The 19,807-nt window shown below is 37.4% G+C and overlaps 1 protein-coding gene across 5 annotated transcripts in view; it reads right to left on the bottom strand.

Annotated features, from left to right (window-relative positions):
- melt (melted) overlaps positions 1-19,807 on the bottom strand; it is a 611,799-nt gene that overhangs the window by 523,235 nt on the left and 68,757 nt on the right. For all 5 annotated transcript variants that reach the window (XM_067141908.2, XM_067141909.2, XM_067141912.2 and 2 more), the window contains one exon: positions 1,751-1,914. In XM_067141908.2, the coding sequence (XP_066998009.1) occupies positions 1,751-1,914 (164 nt within the window). The remainder of the gene's footprint in view (positions 1-1,750; positions 1,915-19,807) is intronic.

The raw sequence follows: 19,807 nt of genomic DNA, 5'->3' as shown, positions 1-19,807 counted from the left end.
CATGCTCCTTCCTTCTCGATAATGACACCCCTTTTGCCCTTCCTCTAGCAAGCTATTCGAAAGTATATCATATTACACAATAAAATTTGCACACAACCTCTAAGTTCTGTGATAAAACACGAACTCCATAGGCTACACCGCAGGATTATTACATAAAATGTCACTTGAAATGCTGCTCGTTCCTTGTAGCTTGTTTCTCACGCAACAGCTGCTTTTCAGTGTAGTTCTTCTTGAAGCATTCTTCCCACTGTGATTACATTTTCGTCTTCTGAACCATAAGCGATTCCAGTGCAGATGTGCTTAATGCAGGCCTCACTTTTTTCTCAATCTTTCTGTCAACTGTCAGGTACACTTAACACAGCAAAGACAACATTAATGAAGGATTTATAGTGGAGAAGAGCAGCACCTGAGCTCCTTCATTCACAATTAATTTTACAACACTTACGGATAGCAAAAGGAAGACACGATCGAATAAGTATCGTTGCCAACTCACAAGCATTGAAACGAGGATGATTTAGCAGAAAGGCTCCAAAGGATTGAACATTTTTCCTTCTTTTCTTTTTTTCGTGATAATGTCAGATTTTTCGTAATAATTTTCCCTTTGACTGTAATTCCGTAATAGTGGGGTGAAATCTGTAATAATTACGGACAATCCGTAATAGTTGGCACCTCTGCAACGTGAATCATTCCGATTTTTGGGGGGGGGGGACAGTTAAATGTGGACACTCGCATAACATAATCAGTGAGTGGTTACCCCACACCGAGACCATCAAGAATGAATGACGGCCCATGCTGCCTACAAAGGATCGTGGTTCCATGATTTGGATGCTGCCCATGAGACATCGTGTTTCCATGGTTGAGTTCTCTGTCCATCAAGGTGGATCTATGGAAACAGCTTCACTGTAACCAGCACAATTGCAAGGTGAACCTTATTTGAATAAATTCAGTTTTATTCATTTGGAACTCATCGTAGTTAGGACCTCTCTCTGTACCCAACTACAGATCTACACCCAGTGGGCCCTGCGATAAGAGATAATTACTCTCAGAAATATCTACTCGTGCCTTAATATCAAATAATTTCCTGATACAGTATGTATGTATGTATGTATGTATGTATGTATGTATGTATGTATGTATGTATGTATGTATGTATGTATGTATGTACTTGGGTAAGATAAGTAACTAAGACCAGCATAACAGAAGTTAAGAGCTGCAACAGGCAAAGGGAGACCATAATTGGTAGTGCGTGCACGCACGCACGCTCACATATATACTGTATACACACACTAGATTCAGACTGATATATCGATGTGTTTGTATACTTCATAGCTTTGATGGTTTGATGAACACTGTTAACATTCTTACTATACTTAGGAAGCTTCATGTGGTACAGTCCATTAATTAGGATATGCATATCTGATGCTGTTATCTGTATATGTACTCTTACCAACATAAAATACATTTATCAGTACATGTGGTATATGGCCATCACCGTAAGTTCTAATTACTTGTAATATGGTTAAAAATTATTACATTATGAATATACTATAACTCAGCACCATATTTGACAAATCCCTGGAGTAATATGAATAGTTAAGAAGGAAGGGACAGAGAAAGAGCTGCTTCAATCAGGACTTATCATACTCGAGTAACAAATGCCAGCACCACTTATGCTAGATAATCCCAAAAAGACATACCAAACATGCTGGGTTAGAATTATCTATAACTATCAGATATTAAAGACAGAAACCTGTGCATTGTTCTTGGCAATAAGAGCAAAGAGATTCAGTAATGCCAACTTCTCTGAATTTTCACATAAGGGCAGCAGCGACACCAATGCCATTGCATGGTCATGTAGTGGCTCCTTGTTTACTGCATACATCTGAGGTAGCACACGACACAACGGATAATTACCTGTGCCAAAAATACAAAATATAAGAAAATGAAAAAATATGTTAACTGCCTGTCTAGTAAACAAAAAATTAGATTAAGACCTATTAACATTAATCTATACATATAAAATAACAAGTCCTGACTGACTGACTGACTAACCGACTGACTGATTCATCATCGCCAAGCCAAAACTACTAGAAATGAAATTTAGGGGATACATTTATATTACAATATAGGTGCACACTAAGGGAAAATTTTTGGATATTAATTTGTTAGGGGGGGGGGGGTGAATATTTAAAATGAGTTTATCTTTATCTCAAAAATATAATAGTTTAAAGACATGATAATTGGTATTTGGAACCTCCTTTAAAAAGAAGGAAACACACAATTTTTGTTTTTGGAAAAGAAGTGAAGAAAGGTTGAATTCCTTTTATGAGGTTACTTGTATATCAAACACTGAAGATGTTACAGACATGAAAATTTGTATTTGTAATTTCATTAAAAATAAAGAAACACATATTCTTTTGTTTTTGGAAAAACCAATTAAGGGGGAGGGTACATGAATTGAAAAATGAGCTGAATTATTTGTACGAGGATACACAAATCTAAAAAACAAAGGATGTTATGGACGTGAAAATGGGTATTAGGAACCTCCTTTAAAAATAACGACGCAAATATTTCGGGGGGGGGGGGGCGAGGGTGAATCAACATAAGGGGGTGTAAAAAGGGTTTAATTCTTTTTATGAGGGTACAAATAAGAAGTGGGCTTAAAACAATACACCCCTAAGGTGTTTTGACAGGGGGTGGGTGAAGAATGACGACAAAAATATGCATTTATATAAAACAGCTTGAATTACAAAGTTATAATTTCAAATGATATCCTAGGTGTTAAATAACAGAAGGTTTGAAACAAATTTAACCGCTCATCATCTTCATTTCCCGTTTCCAGCTTCCCGGGTTGGGTTGTGAATCAAGGACCTCCATCGCTGCCTGTCTCTCCACCACTCTCCTCCTTTTTTAAGTACATCTTCTGGTTTTCCTCCCTCTTCTATATGCACTCCCACACTGAATCTGTCCATCTCTTTTGGGGTCTTCCTCGTGGTCCCTTTCCTGTTAACTTCCCTGAAAAACTTTTTTTATTTATTTTTTTGGCACTCTCTTTAGCTTTGTTGTTTCTATCCTGTCTTGAAGTTTCAAGATTCCTGTCCTTTTCCATGTCTCTTCATTTCTAATTCTATCCTTTCTGGTCTTGCCCTTGATACCTCTTAGGAATTTCATCTCCGCTGCCTGTATTCTACTCTCCTCTCGTTTTGTTGTAGTCCACGATCCAGATGCATAAGTTAGTATGGGTTCATAATGGGTTGAATATAATACTTTCTTACATTTCTTTGGGACATCTTGGTTCCACAAAATACCCCTTAGACTTCAGCAGAAGCTGTTTGCTTGTATTCTTTCCCCAATTTCCTTGGTTATCGAAACTGACTTTCAACCTATTAGGTCGTGTTACGTACATTTAGTACGTGTTGAAGAGATGTTAAGTACAGAACAAAAATGGCCAACCAGACACCAGTGGGATCCGAACCCACAGCCTCCCGATTTCGCGTCGGTTGCTCTACCAATTGAGCTATGGTGGCCTAGGCCATCTTTGTTCTGTTGGAAAGGATCTGAGCTACAGGTCTGGTACTACTACCATCACACTGTAGAGTGCGTTTTAAGTTGCCCGTTGAGGGCCAAGTCAATGAATATTGAATTTTCACGACCGCATTGTAATCGAAGCCGACTTTCAACCTATTAGGTCGTGTTACGTACATTTAGTACGTGTTGAAGAGATGTTAAGTACAGAACAAAAATGGCCAACCAGACACCAGTGGGATCCGAACCCACAGCCTCCGACGCGAAATCGGGAGGCTGTGGGTTCGGATCCCACTGGTGTCTGGTTGGCCATTTTTGTTCTGTACTTAACATCTCTTCAACACGTACTAAATGTACGTAACACGACCTAATAGGTTGAAAGTCGGTTTCGATTACAATGCGGTCGTGAAAATTCAATATTCATTCCTTGGTTATCTTTCCATCTTCTGTGATCACACTTCCCAAGTACTTGAAACTTTTAACCACTTCCAGAATTTCACCATTCAGTCTTACTTTTCATCTTCCTTCCTTCCTTCCTCCTTTCCTTCTTTCCTTCCTTCCTTCTCCTTGTCATCACTATTGTTTTACTTTTGTCTGTGCTTACTTTCATCCCATATTTTTCAATCTCTTGATTCCATACATCTACTTGTTTTTGCACATCCGTTTCATTCTCACCCCATATCACTATATCATCTGCAAACAAAACAACATGGCTTTTGTTACCTGTCTCCCAATCTCTGTTTAATGTTCTTATGAATCAGAGAGTTAAATGCGGACTAAGATCCGAAAACAAATATATTCATTCCTTCCTCCAAAACGTCTAACGTTTGAAGACAAAATTCCAAATAGCAGTATATATTTTAAATACTGGGTGTGAAATAAGAAATATTTTTAAACGCCCCACCCTTAAAGTGTTAAATGAGGTTAGCTCCATAAACGAAATTATTCATCCCTCCGAAACCATTTGATGTACGAAGTTGTAATTTTACGAGAAGGTCTTCTTTTATGTCCTAGGTGTAAAATATCGTGTGCTTCAAAATATTTCTCCTGTAAAGGGTTTAGATGGTGGTTGACCCTCAAAAACACAATATCCATTCTTCCAAAACCGTTTCAGGCACGAACTTAATTTTTTTTTTTTTTTTTTTTATGAAGGGTGGTCTTCTATATCCTGGCTGTCAATTAATAATTTAAAACATTCACCCCTTAAAAAAGTATTCATTCCTCCATTACTGTTCGACGTACAAAATCAAAATTTCACAGGTTGGTCACTTTTAAATCCTAGATGTCAAATAAGATAGGGCTTAAAACACTCAAATTCTTCCATATGGGGTTCAATGAGTGTTAGATCAGAAAATATATAATCATTCGCCCAAAACCATTTGATGTACGAACTGAGGGCGTATTTTACAGGCTCAGCTGACAGTGGACTCTCCAAAATGTAAAATATTGAATAATAACTTTCAGTTTAAAACCATAGCAAAGCACAGGTATCTTCATTGAATTTTCACATACGGGCAGCAGCGACACCAATGCCATTGCATGGTCATGTAGTGGCTCCTTATTTATCGCAAACATCTGAGGCAGCACACAACACAACGGATATTTACCTGTGCCAAAAATACAAAATATAAGAAAATGAAGAAAAGAATATCTGAACTGCCTGTATAGTAAACAAAAAATGAGATTAAAACCTATTAACATTAATAATAAATATATAAACAAATAAATAAAATGAATAGAAAGCTGAAGATTGATTTTAATATAGTTTACAGAATGTAGTGCCCATAAAAAGTTACTGTACCCAGTATGTTTAATGTTTACTCAAACTTATCTAGACTTACTTTACCTTCCATCACAATGATTAAGATATTACTCAAAGTCATCACCGTCCTGACGGGACGTACTCGGGATACAGGCCATGAAGGCCCTGGGAGGGGTGGAACGTAAAGGCATCTACTACCCGTAACCTCGGCACTTGGTGGGGTAGATTGGTTAGCTCTATGCCAGGCCGCCTTTGCCCCCAGTAATTAATCTGGTACTCATTTTTGGTGTAGGCTGAGTGAACCTCAGGGCCATGTGCACCTCCAAAAGTGGAAATCTTGTTTCTTATATTTTTTTTACTTCCTGACAGGAAATCGAACCCACGTCCTTCAGGGTGAACCGAGCACGCCTTTACCACCTCGGCCAGCCAGACCGTAAGATATTACTCAAGGTTCACTTTAAACACTGTTTATAAAATACTGGCAATTTGGATTACAAAAAGTTCATTCAAAGAACTGGAGGAACCATTCAGTAAGTAGGCATGGTAGGAGATTGAGAATAATCTTTGTACTACTTTACCTTGCGGCAGAATATATTTTATGCCTGTCTAAGAGATGCTTATATAATTGGGATCAATCTCACATTAAATACAATTCATAAAAACAACCGAAGGCATCATCATATAGAAATCCACACTAGTGACCCATGACACATTCTACTTGCCCTATTTCTGCTGGCAAGCAATGGTTTTGAACGAATGAGATCTAATAGGCAACAAACGCATCATTTATCTTACGCAGACTATTTACGAGGTTCAGAACACTAGCAAAAGGAGAGGCTTTACACTGCTAGTGTAGTATTTGACCCAAAGGTATGAATGATAACATCACAGGTAATATTAAAGATCCTCAGAATTAGATAATTATTTGCAAGCTGACTGTCAAAGGGGAATCTACGTTATTATCATACTTGTGTTTCATAGACCATAAATGCTAACAAACTGTACTGTGATTCAATCCAACAACCCTGAAATTGGAGACAATTCTTCCAGAGAATTGGGCAAACTCTGAAGCAGATGCAATAATGAATCAGATCAGGATCTTTATACACCTCTTTAAACTTGTTATGAACATTTACTTATTTTTTGCCTATAACTTAACATTTGTACTATTTCTTGGTCAATAATAATAATAATAATAATAATAATAATAATAATAATAATAATAATAATAATAATAATAATAATAATAATAATAATAATAATAATGATGATGAAAGCCAGACACGCCACTGAAAAGCTTCAGGAGATCACCATCAAAACTGGCCTCCAAATTTCATTTGAGAAAACACAGTACATGGACTCCAAGAACCCAAACCTGGGATCACTTGTGACCAAACACAGCAACATCATGCAAGTTAATCACTTCAAGTAATTGGGCAAAATTATCGGAAGTACTGGCAACGAAAGAGTAACCATCAAAACCTGCGCAGAAAAGTTACACGAAGCGTACACAATCACTAGGAATATCTACAACAAGAAATAACTTTCCACCAAAGCCAAACTCCATGACTACCACACAGTTCTTCCCCCAGAAGCACTCTACACAGCTGAGACATTATTTACCACAAACATCAAATGCACTGAGAAAATAGAATGGCAGATAGTGAGGAAAATATTCTGACAGAAGCTCCAATACTGTATCCGGATGTGCAAACAGCTCTGAAGAACTTTCTTCACTGACCAAGATTCACTTCAGTCACATGAAAAAGACGTATGAAATTCTACAGACATATAGCACAAATTTACTATTTGTGATCAACCAAGAAAATCTTCCTCGTCATCAATGAAATCCAACAAACCAAAGTCCACTGGCTAGTAGGCACCCAATAGGATCTCAGAGAAACCAATATTGACCCACTGACAACTATACAGACTACATATAGACAAAAAATCAACTCTCACAAGTTCACACCAAAGGAACTGACGGCAAGAAATCTCAAACTCAAAAATACATGGACATAAGAAAGACAACAGACTCATAGTGAGATGAGGAAGGTTTGGAAAGATAAGAAGAACAAGAAGACCAACGATAACTAATGGTTCTACATGCTTCTTCGAGGGCCATAAACACAACAACAACAACAACAACAAATCCCCACAACCACATGACCTAGTCATGATGGGAAAGCTTGTGTCCCAATGAAGCAGGTGGTTAAGTTGCAGATGCAGTCACATTGGATAGGTATCTTTTTAGTCCCCACATAAGCCAGCAACAGGTGTAGACGTGTGGAGTGGCGAGTGCGAAGGCTGAAGAAGACTCCAATGTAGCTGGTAAACAGAGGTGTGCAGGGGAAGTTGGGCGAGGTGCCACTGGTAGCGGTGGTGATAACCGTGTTACTAGTTATAGGGGGCGTGGAGCTGAATCCCAGACCAATTACAAGTGGCAACATGAGCTGGGTAGACGTGGAGAAAATTAAGGAGGTGGTGAGAGAAGTAAATAAAGAAAATGGCTGTTTTGAGAGGATAAAGGAAACGATGGAAGACCAAATTAAGGCAGTTGAAAATATGAAGGTATGGTTCCGAGATCAACTGGGAGACACAGTAAGAAAGGTAGGAAGCAATGAGAATGAAATTGAAAAGTTGAGGGAGAAAGTTAAAAATCTGGAAAAGGAGGCGGAAAACACCTGTCAAGAGAGGATAAAGAAATATATATTCATATACGTGTTGCAGGAAGAAGGGAGCGAGAAGAAAGTGGACATTATATTCAAAGTGGTGGATGTCATCCAAAATAAAATGAAAATTAATTTTAGCAAAGTGGACATTGACGATGCAGAGAGGGTAGGAAAAGTGAAAGGACATAGGCCAGTCAAAGTGAAGTTATTATTTACAATAATGGCGGATATAGTAATAAGGAACGCAAGTAACTTACAAGGGAAAAAAAATTTGGGTCAAGAGAGACTTGGGAAGAGAAGGGAGCGAGAATTTGAGAATTCTGAGGAAACATTTTGGGAGAGCCAGTTTGCAGGGACTTAGAGCGTATATAAAGGAGCAAAAATTGGTGGTTTCTAACAGTAAAAGGTGGCGTGTTTGGACAGTGGCAAAATTGAAAATTATGGAAGAGGAGCTCAAGCAGGAAGAGGACCTAACATTACCGCAAGATGGGAGGCAGGATGCTGTCCAAGAAGAGCGAGGGAACGTGGTAAAATCTAATGAAGAGCCAAGACAAATGGACAGCACAGTGCAGTGTACTGAAGGTTCAAATTCGAGTTCTTGGGATCAGGAAGTTTTGGTTGACAGTGTTCATCAAGAAAATTCAGATATAGTGCGTGATGGTTCGAGGGAAGATAAGGACGTGAGACTATGATGAAAGGTGTCGTATGTACAACATTGTAACTGGTGTAAAACCTTCAATTAGTATGTTTAATATATTTTAATTGTAGTTTAATTAATGCTAAATTATCTTTTATTAAGTGTTAAACATGACTAGTACATGGTTTCCCTGTAAATATGTAGTATAAAATGGTATAACCTCAAATACGTATTGTGTATAAGTTTAACCTCAAAATCTAGATAGTCGAAAGCGGTAGAAAATTCCATAGTGTTCACATGTTAGACTTCTTGTACTATATTTGGTATATATGAAAGGTTCTGGAAACTTACTACAAGGTTTTATTATCCAGATACATGTAGAGACATTACGAGTGTTGTAGATATTTCCATAGGTATTTGTAAATAGCAGACGAATGTTCGAGTAACCATTCGACTAGCTGGTCGATCAATATTTCGAGTGTGTCCCATTAGACTGTTGTAAGAACTCTTCCAGAAGTCGATCATTCTAGAGGGTTGATCGAATGGCTGTCAGTCAGTGAAGTTAGTTCTTAGTTCTCAGTTCTTAGGACTCAGGCAAGTGATGGACTGCGAGTAACTGTTCGGCTCCGAGCCGGGTCGGTGAACTCAAGAGAGTGCATGTTATAGTGCACGAGTCAGCGTTGTTGATATCCGTACTGGTCAGAATCAACTTCAGGGTACTCCGCTATTGAGTGTTGTATATAGTGTCATTTGCGACTGTGTATAATTGTGTGTTGTGACGTACAGTGTAAATAAAGTAATTTATTTAAGGATGTGAAAGTGTTCTCGTGTGATATTTATTTACGTAAAATAAAATCGCAACGTAGAACGATAAAGGGAGAAGCAGAAGTCTCAAGGACTTCTGGGATAAGAAAAATAAAGGTATAGAGGAAAAGGAAAGAAAAGAGCGTACCAAAGAGTACGACGGAATGGAGGTAGAAGGAGAGAGGGAGGAGTGACGAGAAGCAAAAAATAAAGAGGGAAATGGAGAAGGTAGGGAGAAAAAGCTATAACTAGACTGGGAGATAGGCTTTGTAAATATCGAAGGTTTACTGGACAAAATAAGTAATATTGAAGTGAAAAATATACTAGATAGTTTTGACATTGTAGCACTCCTGGAAACGTGGCTAGAAGTAGGTAAGGAGATAACTTGGGGGGTGTTAAAGTGAGGCATAAGTCAAGAAAAAAAATTGCATAACAGAGGGCGTTCGCTCATTGGAATTGTGGTGTTAATTAAAGAAGAGATCAATGGATTAGTAGAGGATATTGAAAGTGATTTGGAAGAAGTTATTTGGCTAAGATTTAACGTGGGGAGGGAGAAAGGGAGAGAGAAACAAGTGTGTTTGGCCTTTGTCTGTCACCCCAAGGGATCCTTATATGCTAATGTTTTGAGGAGTTACTAGTAGAAACAAGTATTATTCGAGGGAAGTATGAAGAAGACAGAATATTGATATTTGGAGATTGGAATGCCAGAATAGGTGAGCGAAGTCCACTATACAGTAAAGAAGATGAGATGTTAATAAGGAGAGAAAGAAGAATTAATGATAAAGTAATTAATAGTTATGGGGGAAAACTTCTGGAATTCTGCGAAGTAGGGAAGGTTTTCATTTAAAATGGTTGTTGGGAGGGTGATAAGGAAAACTAACCTATATTACAGAACAGGGAAGTAGAGTTATTGACATAGTAATGAGCTCGGAAGATATGTTAGAGAAAATCAAAAGAATTGAGGTGGGGAATTGGGTTGAGTCGCATCATGCACTGGTATGGGTAAATATAGTGAGATGGAGGGAGGAGTTAAAATGGGAGATAAAATAAGGTCAACAGAGAGGGGTAGAAGTTACGCTAAATATAAATGGACAGAGAATACAAAACAGGATCAAGACGACCTTATGAAACATGAGATACAATTAATTAGATGTAGATGGGAAGTGACTGAAGGAAAAGAACACTGATAGAACATTGGAGCTAATTGAATATCCAATAAAGAGGGTGGCACGGTAAGATCAAGGGAGCAGAAGAAAAAAGATAAAAGATGGAAGTTGGTATGATAAGGAATGTGAGGTTCTTAGAAGAGCAGTAATGAGAGTGTTAAAAGATCATAGAGTAAAAGGAGGGAACAAAGAAAGAAAGTCCTTTGTAGATTAAGGAAAGACTAGAAACTTAAAATTGCAGAGAGGAAGAAGTTATGGATGAAGGAACAATCTGAGCTAATAAATAGTGAATGCAGGATGAACCAAATGGAGAGAATATGGGAAAGAATAAATATAATTAACAAAGGACGGAAGAGATACGACAAACCAAATATTGATTATGATCAATGGGTATCATACTTCAGTGTGTTATTAGGAGGAAGAGACAAATGGGGATATAGAGAAGGGGGCAGGGCATATGGAAAAATATAGAAATAAGTATAGATGAACTCGATAAGGAATTTACAAGGACGTACAGGAGGTGATAGGTAAACTTAGGAGCAGATTGGAAGGAGAGAGTAACGGCATCACCAATTAATTTTGGAAAGAAGTAAATACAGCCAGATGGGGGAGGGTATAGTAAAACTATTTAACAGGATTTTTAATGGTGGCAAAGTACCAAAAGTGTGGGAAACTGGGATTATTTGCCCAATATATAAAAAGAAAGGGAATAAAAACCTCCCAAATAACTACCGAGGAATAACCCTTCTAGACTCACTGAGTAAAATCTATACGGGAATCTTGGCAAATAGGTTAAGAGATTGGTCGGAAAAGAATATGATATTATCCAGGTTTCAAGGTGGAATCGGAAAAGGAAGGCAAACGATAGATAACATCATGTCAGTAAAGATGATTGTAAGATGTAACAAAGGCTTTTCAGTCTGTCAAACACACAGCAAATACAATGTAAATTATAACGCTATAAACATACCTGTAAAATACACACTAACATACAAAGAATGACATGTTTCGTTCTACAAGAACATCCTCAGATTCTATCAAATCACTTAAAAACAAGCTTATATATGTACAGTATTTTTTACGTAGCGTAAACGTGTCAATGATAGAGAGTTTAGTGATAACATGGAACAGTAATGGCAAAAATAAAAATATATACAAGTATTAATATAATGAAAACTCACGTACTTATCTAGACTGCCGGTGTTAAGTCCGTTCTCACCAAACACTATTTCAGGACTGTGGTCATGGAAAGTTTTTTGTTGAGGCACGCTGCTCGTGGAGAGGGGAGGGCAAGAATGGGAGGGGCCTTGTAGAGCGATGTAGATCTCTCCTATTGGATGATTAAATCGAGTATACTGTACAGTGGAGAGGGGAGGGAGATGTAGGGCGGAGCAGCTGGAGCGCTGTGGAACCTTCCATCAACATTGGAGAGGGGAGAGAGGTTATTGACCTACTTCATGTTAAATGTACTTTTATGTAATATGGATGAATGCAAATTAATAATTTAGGTGAATAAAGTAAGGAATGGTATTATTATTATTATTATTATTATTATTATTATTATTATTAGGTGAATAAAGTAAGGAATGGTATTATTATTATTATTATTATTATTATTATTATTATTATTATTATTATTATTATAAAAGCAATTTAATGAGTAGGTGTTGTCAGATATTATGTGAGTAGAGCGAATAGGGGGGAATTATTTAAATGTGTATGCTCATTCAGGTTATTTGCATTAGCATTTTTTGCAACGTAAATTTCTATTGCTTCTTTTATATTCATAGATTTACTTTTATTATGTGCTCCCCAATGGCTGAATGCCGATTATATCTGATCGCTTTTTTGTGTTCTTTGTATCTTGTATGGAAATTACGTTTTGTTTGACCTATATATGTGGCGTTGCAGTTAGGTTCTTGGCACTTGAGTTCATATACTTCTGACTTTGAGAAAGGGTCCTTTTTTTTTAGGTTGCACCTGCTGATGTGTTTCTGTGGTGTGTTATTCGTTCGAAAGGCTACTTTTAATCCTTGTTTCCTGAAAATGAACGTGGTTCTCAACTATGTTAACAATAACACATACAAAGTAGCTAACATTTTCAGGAAACAAGGTTTAAAAGTAGCCTTTCGAACGAATAACACACTACAGAGACACATCAGCAGGTGCAACCTAAACAAAAAGGACTCTTTCTCAAAGTCAGAAGTATATGAACTCAAGTGCCAAGAACCTAACTGCAACGCCACATATATAGGTCAAACAAAACTTAATTTCCATACAAGACACAAAGAACACAAAAACGCGATCAGATATAATCTGCATTCAGCCTTCGGGGAGCACATATACGACTGTTCACACCATTTCACAGACATCAACACTGATCTAAAAATTTTACACTTCGAAAATAAAAGTAAATCTTTGAATATAAAAGAAGCAATAGAAATTTACGTTGCAAAAAATGCTAATGCAAATAACCTGAACGGGCATAAACATTTAAATAATTCCCCCTATTCACTCTACTCACATAATATCTGACAACACCTACTCATTAAATTGCTTTTATAATAATAATAATAATAATAATAATAATAATAATAATAATAATAATAATAATAATAATAATAATAATAATAATAATAATGTTCCTTACTTTATTCACCTAAATTATTAATTTGCATTCATCCATATTACATAAAAGTACATTTAACATGAAGTAGGTCAATAACCTCTCTCCCCTCTCCAATGTTGATGGAAGGTTCCACAGCGCTCCAGCTGCTCCGCCCTACATCTCCCACCCCTCTCCACTGTACAGTATACTCGATTTAATCATCCAATAGGAAAGATACACATCGCTCTACAAGGCCCCTCCCATTTTTGCCCTCCCCTCTCCACGAGCAGCGTGCCTCAACAAAAAACTTTCCATGACCACAGTCCTGAAATAGTGCTTGGTGAGAACGGACTTAACACCAGCAGGCTAGATAAGTACGTAAGTTTTCATTATATTAATACTTGTATATATTTTTATTTTTGCCATTACTGTTTCATGTTATCATTAAACTCTCTATCATTGACAAGTTTACGCTACGTAAACAATACTGTACATATATAAGCTTGTTTTTAAGTGATTTGATAGAATCTGAAGATGTTCTTGTAGAACGAAACATGTCATTGTTTGTTAGTGTGTATTTTACAGGTATGTTTATAGTGTTATAATTTACATTGTATTTGCTGTGTGTTCGACAGACTGAAAAGCCTTTGTTACATTTAACTAAGTCAACACTGGAAAACATGGCTTCATTCTAAAAAAAAAAAGTAAAGATGATAATACACAAATAAATGAGTAAGAAAAGAGATAGGGTATTTTTAGCAGCTATTGATTTTGAAAATGCATTTGACACAGTGAGCAGAAAAGCGCTAATAGAAAAATTAGGGAGGTTGGGGGTTTCAAGAAAGATGATAAGAGCGATTGAGGTGATATACCAGAATGTATATTGTTGTGTCAAATTAGAAGAGAATCTAATTAGCAAGCCGATAGAGTGTACGGTCGGATTAAAACCAGGTTGAAAATTATCACCAATATTATTTTTATTATTTATAAATGACATACTGGATAGGCATGGAGGAACAAATTGGGCTGTACCAGTCGTAAACAATTTAGAGATACCTGGATTGATATTTGCAGACGATATAATATTAATGGCTTTAACAGGAGGGGTTTACAGAGAAGTTTGAATGAGATTTCCAAATATACATTGAGAATTAATTAATTAATTAATTAATTACTGGAGAATTAATTGTAATGAATCAAAGGTGATGATTATATGCAAAAGGAAGAGGATGAATAGAATGAAATGGATGATACAGGGAGAGAGAATAGAGGAAGCTGAGAGGTTAGAATATCTAGGTGTGCTGATAAACAGAACAGGAGGATGGGATGATCACATTAAGAGGGTTAAACTGATAGGGGTTGCAATTCTCTCAGCGGTTAAAATTCTAGTGGCTAAATACTCACGGATAAATTATAAGTAGACCTGGGATTTTAGGCTCTAAAAAAATTAGTTTTAGGCGCTTAAAGTAGGCTTTTAAAACAAGTAAATAGGCTTTTAAAAGAGAAAATAGGCACTTAAAATATGTTTTTAAAATGTGTGGATAGAGACTTTTAAAATATTAAAATTACACTTAAACCGGAACGTGATACTTTTTTACTTTAACGAACGTTGTATCCCTATTTTTAACCAAAATAACTGCAAAATTAAGACAGAATAAAAAAGACATTTATCTAAAACAATATAAAGAAGTCATGTGTCAAAAAAATATGGATTATTTCATATATCATTATCAGCACCGATCTAAAACCACAATACTAAAATCACTGTACACAATTACGGTACTGTAGGCATCCAATAACGGTGTAAACGCGAATGGAGTATGTGTTTATTATTTGTGAGGAACATTCCTACAGTACTTTCATTCGTTGTTTGCTTTACAGCACATAACAATAATCTTCTCCAAATTTTCCAGTCAGGTGTTGTCTTTTGTCTGTTAAAATCATTCTGAAAGCGCTCCACACTCATAGATGTTAGAGGGGCATAGGAAAATTTACCTACATTTTTCAATTCAATTTCACTTGGTAAGTCTACCTTTTCCCCATCCGTTAACTGATGTACCCTTTTCAGCACTGAATAACCTCGGTTCTTCTGCAGTACACTAGACCACTTGTCTCTTATTTTATTCCCTACCTTGCCCCTAGTACTTTGTATGTTATTCTCAGCTTCCTCAATTACAGAAAATTGCTGTTTGAGACTGTTTCCTTTTCACTCCATTTTTGTAATGGCGACTGGAAGAAATGAAAAATTTCCCTGAACATACGCAATGTCTCTCTGAACACAGGAATAATCATTTAACAGCCCTTTGACATACGACACACATGCAGAGTTGCCCGTTAAAGGCAAATTGTCTATCACAGTCATGATTTCTTCAAGATGTTCTGCATAATACAGGGCAGCTTCCTTCCAGGAACCCCAACGGGTGATGATTGACTGTGGTGGAAGGGGAATAGAGGGGAGTTTCTCTCGAAAGATTGCTATTCTTGATGGAGCCTTACAGAACACTTTCTTCATTATTGAAATGAGAGTATTTACTGCAGGAAACTCGGCCCTAACTGTTTCTGCGAGTCTATGCAAGGCATGGGCCATGCAAGTAACATGAATTAAAGAAGGATAGAATGTTTTGAGGAGAGGTGCAGTGGCAATCATGTAGGAAGCAGCATCGGAGACAAGGAGAAGGACTTCAGAATCATCAACACTCCCAGAATACAACAATTACAACCCCTTGTTGATGAAGTATGCAATGCTTTGACTATTGACTTTCTCAAGCTGTTTAGAGCAAAGAAGGTGAGCGGTAGATGCCTGATTGGGTTCCAGTTTTCCTACTGTAAGGTTAGCAATGTACCTGCCCACAGAGTCGGTGGTTTCGTCCACACACAACCATATGCAAGACTCCCGAATATCCTCCCTGATTGACAAAATGACCTCATTGTAACAAATATCTAAGTAGTTTTTCTTTAACCCATATGTGCCCACTGTCGACATTTGTCGACGTTAATATCTGAATATTGTCGATCTTATATTGGTAAACCTGAATAATATTTTTGAGGTGCATTGTTTACAGTTTATAGTTTGATACTTACTGCACAGCACGAAAACAAGAATCACTCATTTTCGCACCTTATCGCGTGGCTGCGTATGAAATATCATTCCGTACACACTCAAGAGGATGAAGCTTCCGTCGCGGAGAGTAATATTTTCTTATAATATTGTTACAGTTGAAAGTAAGATCGGACTTTTGCGTTAAACGTAATAACGAAACATGCCTTTAACAGATTTTGAATTCATTTATGGCTGATTTATAGTTGCTTTTGTCTAGCAGAGCAAAAAATATCCACGTCGACATATGTCGACAGTGGGCGCGAATGGGACTGCCTCAGTACTGATATACAATTTTCATTTATTCTTCTCAGAGTGACCGTCGAACAGATCGTAATCATCCTAGAGGAATCACAAAACATCCTAGATGCTAATATATACATAGAACAACCTGAAAATGCTTTCCATAGTGACGGGGATAACGATGTTTATGACTCTCTGGTAATCAACTCCAGGCTGATGCTGAACTAGTGTGTACAAAAATAAGTGAAAATGGTACAATGGTAATGCTGAAATGAAATACATAACAGTAATTCAGCCAGCATGTATAATTCTGCATAATATGCACATGGGGAGCGTCGATCGATTGGATCAAAATGTATCTTGTTACCGCATCAGCATCAAAAACAAGAAATGGTACTGGCCTCTAATTGCGTTCCTTCTGAACGTCTCTATGGACAATGCATGGCAACTTTACCGTTTGACCCCAACGGGCATAGAGGAAAATTTAGACCTTCTCGGCTTCACACGGTACTCAGATCAAAAATTAGATGGATGGCTTTTCCGGCGTTTGCTCTATTAACCAGCATTTCGTCTTAGGTCTGACACTAGACTCTTCAGAGTGGGATGTGTCAGACCCTACCCACTGACGCTGGGGTGTATGCAGGAGAACTTATCAGAAGCTTTTTTTGATCTGATTTTTGATATGCTCTATTGGTGGAAAAGAATCTAATTCCCTCCATGGGAACTTAGAATTTCCATTTGGAATTGCTAGGCGGGCATTAATTCCATTGTGGAGTTTTATCTCCCGTATGCAGTTATAAGACTGTGCTTCATAAATAAGCTTCTGATAAGTTCTCCTGCATACACCCCAGCGTCAGTGGGTAGGGTCTGACACATCCCACTCTGAAGAGTCTAGTGTCAGACCTAAGACGAAACGCTGGTTAATAGAGCAAACGCCGGAAAAGCCATCCATCTAATTTTTGATCTGATTTTTGATATGCTCTATTGGTGGAAAAGAATCTAATTCCCTCCATGGGAACTTAGAATTTCCATTTGGAATTGCTAGGCGGGCATTAATTCCATTGTGGAGTTTTATCTCCCGTATGCAGTTATCAGACTGTGCTTCATAAATAAGCTTCTGATAAGTTCTCCTGCATACACCCCAGTGTCAGTGGGTAGGGTCAAGGCCAACTAGATATACAGGCCATAAGGCTCCCCCTCCACTTCGGGCGCTACGTCACACTAGTCGCCAGCCGCTTCACTTCTCGCCAGAGACTTATAAGCTGATCTGAACTTCGCAGCAGTGAGGCTATCGATGGTGTTGAATGATTTAAACGTGTGTGAACATTGTGAATTATGGCCACGTCGTGTTGTATACCTGGTTGTAGAATAAACTACAGTTCAAAAACTACTGGCGTGTTTCGGAAACAAAAGTGGATCATAGCTATCCATCGAACCGAATTCATCCCTTCAGCAAGCTCAGTTGTGTGCATAAAACACTTCGACGAAGTTTCGTAATTAGGGACGATTCCGTTAAAAGACCTTATGAGTCTCTTTTAACTGTAAAACCTAACCATTTAAAACTCTCAAACGATGCTATTCCTAAGTTTTAAAATGTGCCTGCCTATCTGTATAAAACATCTTCCAACAACGAGCAAAAATCCTATTCAAAGACAAGAAGAAATTGAAAAACGGGAAGAGGAAGGAAAGAAAGAAAGCTGAGGAAGAATATGACAGGATCAAGGACTTCGACGAAGTTCAGGGTAATTTCAGTATTAAACGCAAATTAGATTTGGACAAAGTTTCCGTCAATTTTAACAGCCAAAGTCTGTATTTTCAAAATGTATGTGACTGAGGAAAATATTCCGAAAATTGGTACTTCCTTAACATTAAACGAGGCTCTTGATTTTAAATCCATTAAACATGATATTTTCATGAGTTATAACCCTGATATACGTGCATTAGGTGATGGGGGCAAGATATTAAAATGGTCAAATTAGAAAAGTATTTATAACTTCCTGTTTAGACCTGCTCGTAACTCAAAAGTGACTGTCCACGATAAAATAGAATCTGTACACAAAATAATGGATGAAATTGAAAGTGAAGTTAATGAGTGTATCATTACTGATAAATTATATTTTTTTTAAGGAACAGTTAAATATAGCCTTTGCAAAGAAAGTATCTTACTCCTGTATTCTAATAACATGGTTCACTTCAATATTTTTCGCATTTCCTGGGGCGTAAAAGAAGATAAGACAGTCAACGTTTCTTACAATGCCCCACTTGGTTATTCACAGTCTTTTACTGCAAAACTAGGCACGGGAAATTCGGGTATTGATGATTCACATTGGAATTACTTGAAAAAAGAAACTAAAATTGTTAAAGGAGCATGACATATTTTGTAACTTGTTGAATGGAGTCTACATAAAACGTGAGCTGAACTATAAAGGAGGAAAGGTTTTATTTTTGTTTTTGCTAGTGGCTTTACGTCGCACCGACACAGATAGGTCTTATGGCGACGATGGGATAGGAGAGGCATAACAGCTGGAGGGAAGCGGCCGTGGCCTTAATTAAGGTACAGCCCCAGCATTTGCCTGGTGTGAAAATGGGGAAACTACGGAAAACCTTCTTCAGGGCTGCCGACAGTGGGATTCAAACCCACTATCTCCCGATGCACGTTCACAGCCGCACGGCCAGATCGCCCGCTAGGAGGAAAGGTAGAGGGAGTTGCTTTTAGTAGTAAAAGCGGAGAAAATAACACTACATTAGCTACAACTGCACAAACTTTTATGTTGTCATCCAGTCTTTAAAAAAATAAAGACGTTGTTGATTTGTTTCCATGTAAGAACCTAATATGACATTTCTTAGAAGAACTAACTTTGCAAGTCTTTAAAGTATTAACAGATAGTCCTATAGCTTATAAGGTAGCATGCATAATTTCTAATAATAACAGGAAAATGTTTGAAAAGCTGTGCAAAAGCAGTTTACAAACCACTTTTCAAAATCCATTTGACGAAACACACACACACACAAAATTGTTTGATACTGGTCATTTATTTAAAATCTTAATAAATAACTGGCTTAATCAAGCTGACAACTTATCCTGACTTTGACAACTCTGAGTCAGACAAAAAAATGTCTGAGTCTGTCTAGTGCGGCCTTGGCTTGCTCCTGCCCTGTATAAAAAGGTGTCGTACCAGACTCTTTTAGAGCTACAAAATGTAAACCTGTATACTAATGTTTTTACATGAGGATTCTCAGAGAAAAATTCTGACTTCGCTTGTCAACAATGTTCTGGAAAACGAAAATGTTTA

This window comes from Anabrus simplex, chromosome 2 (assembly GCF_040414725.1).
Source record: "Anabrus simplex isolate iqAnaSimp1 chromosome 2, ASM4041472v1, whole genome shotgun sequence".
NCBI classification, from domain to species: Eukaryota; Metazoa; Arthropoda; class Insecta; order Orthoptera; family Tettigoniidae; genus Anabrus; species Anabrus simplex.
Note: the sequence above shows the minus strand (reverse complement) of the source record. Positions and strands in the feature narration are given on the sequence as shown.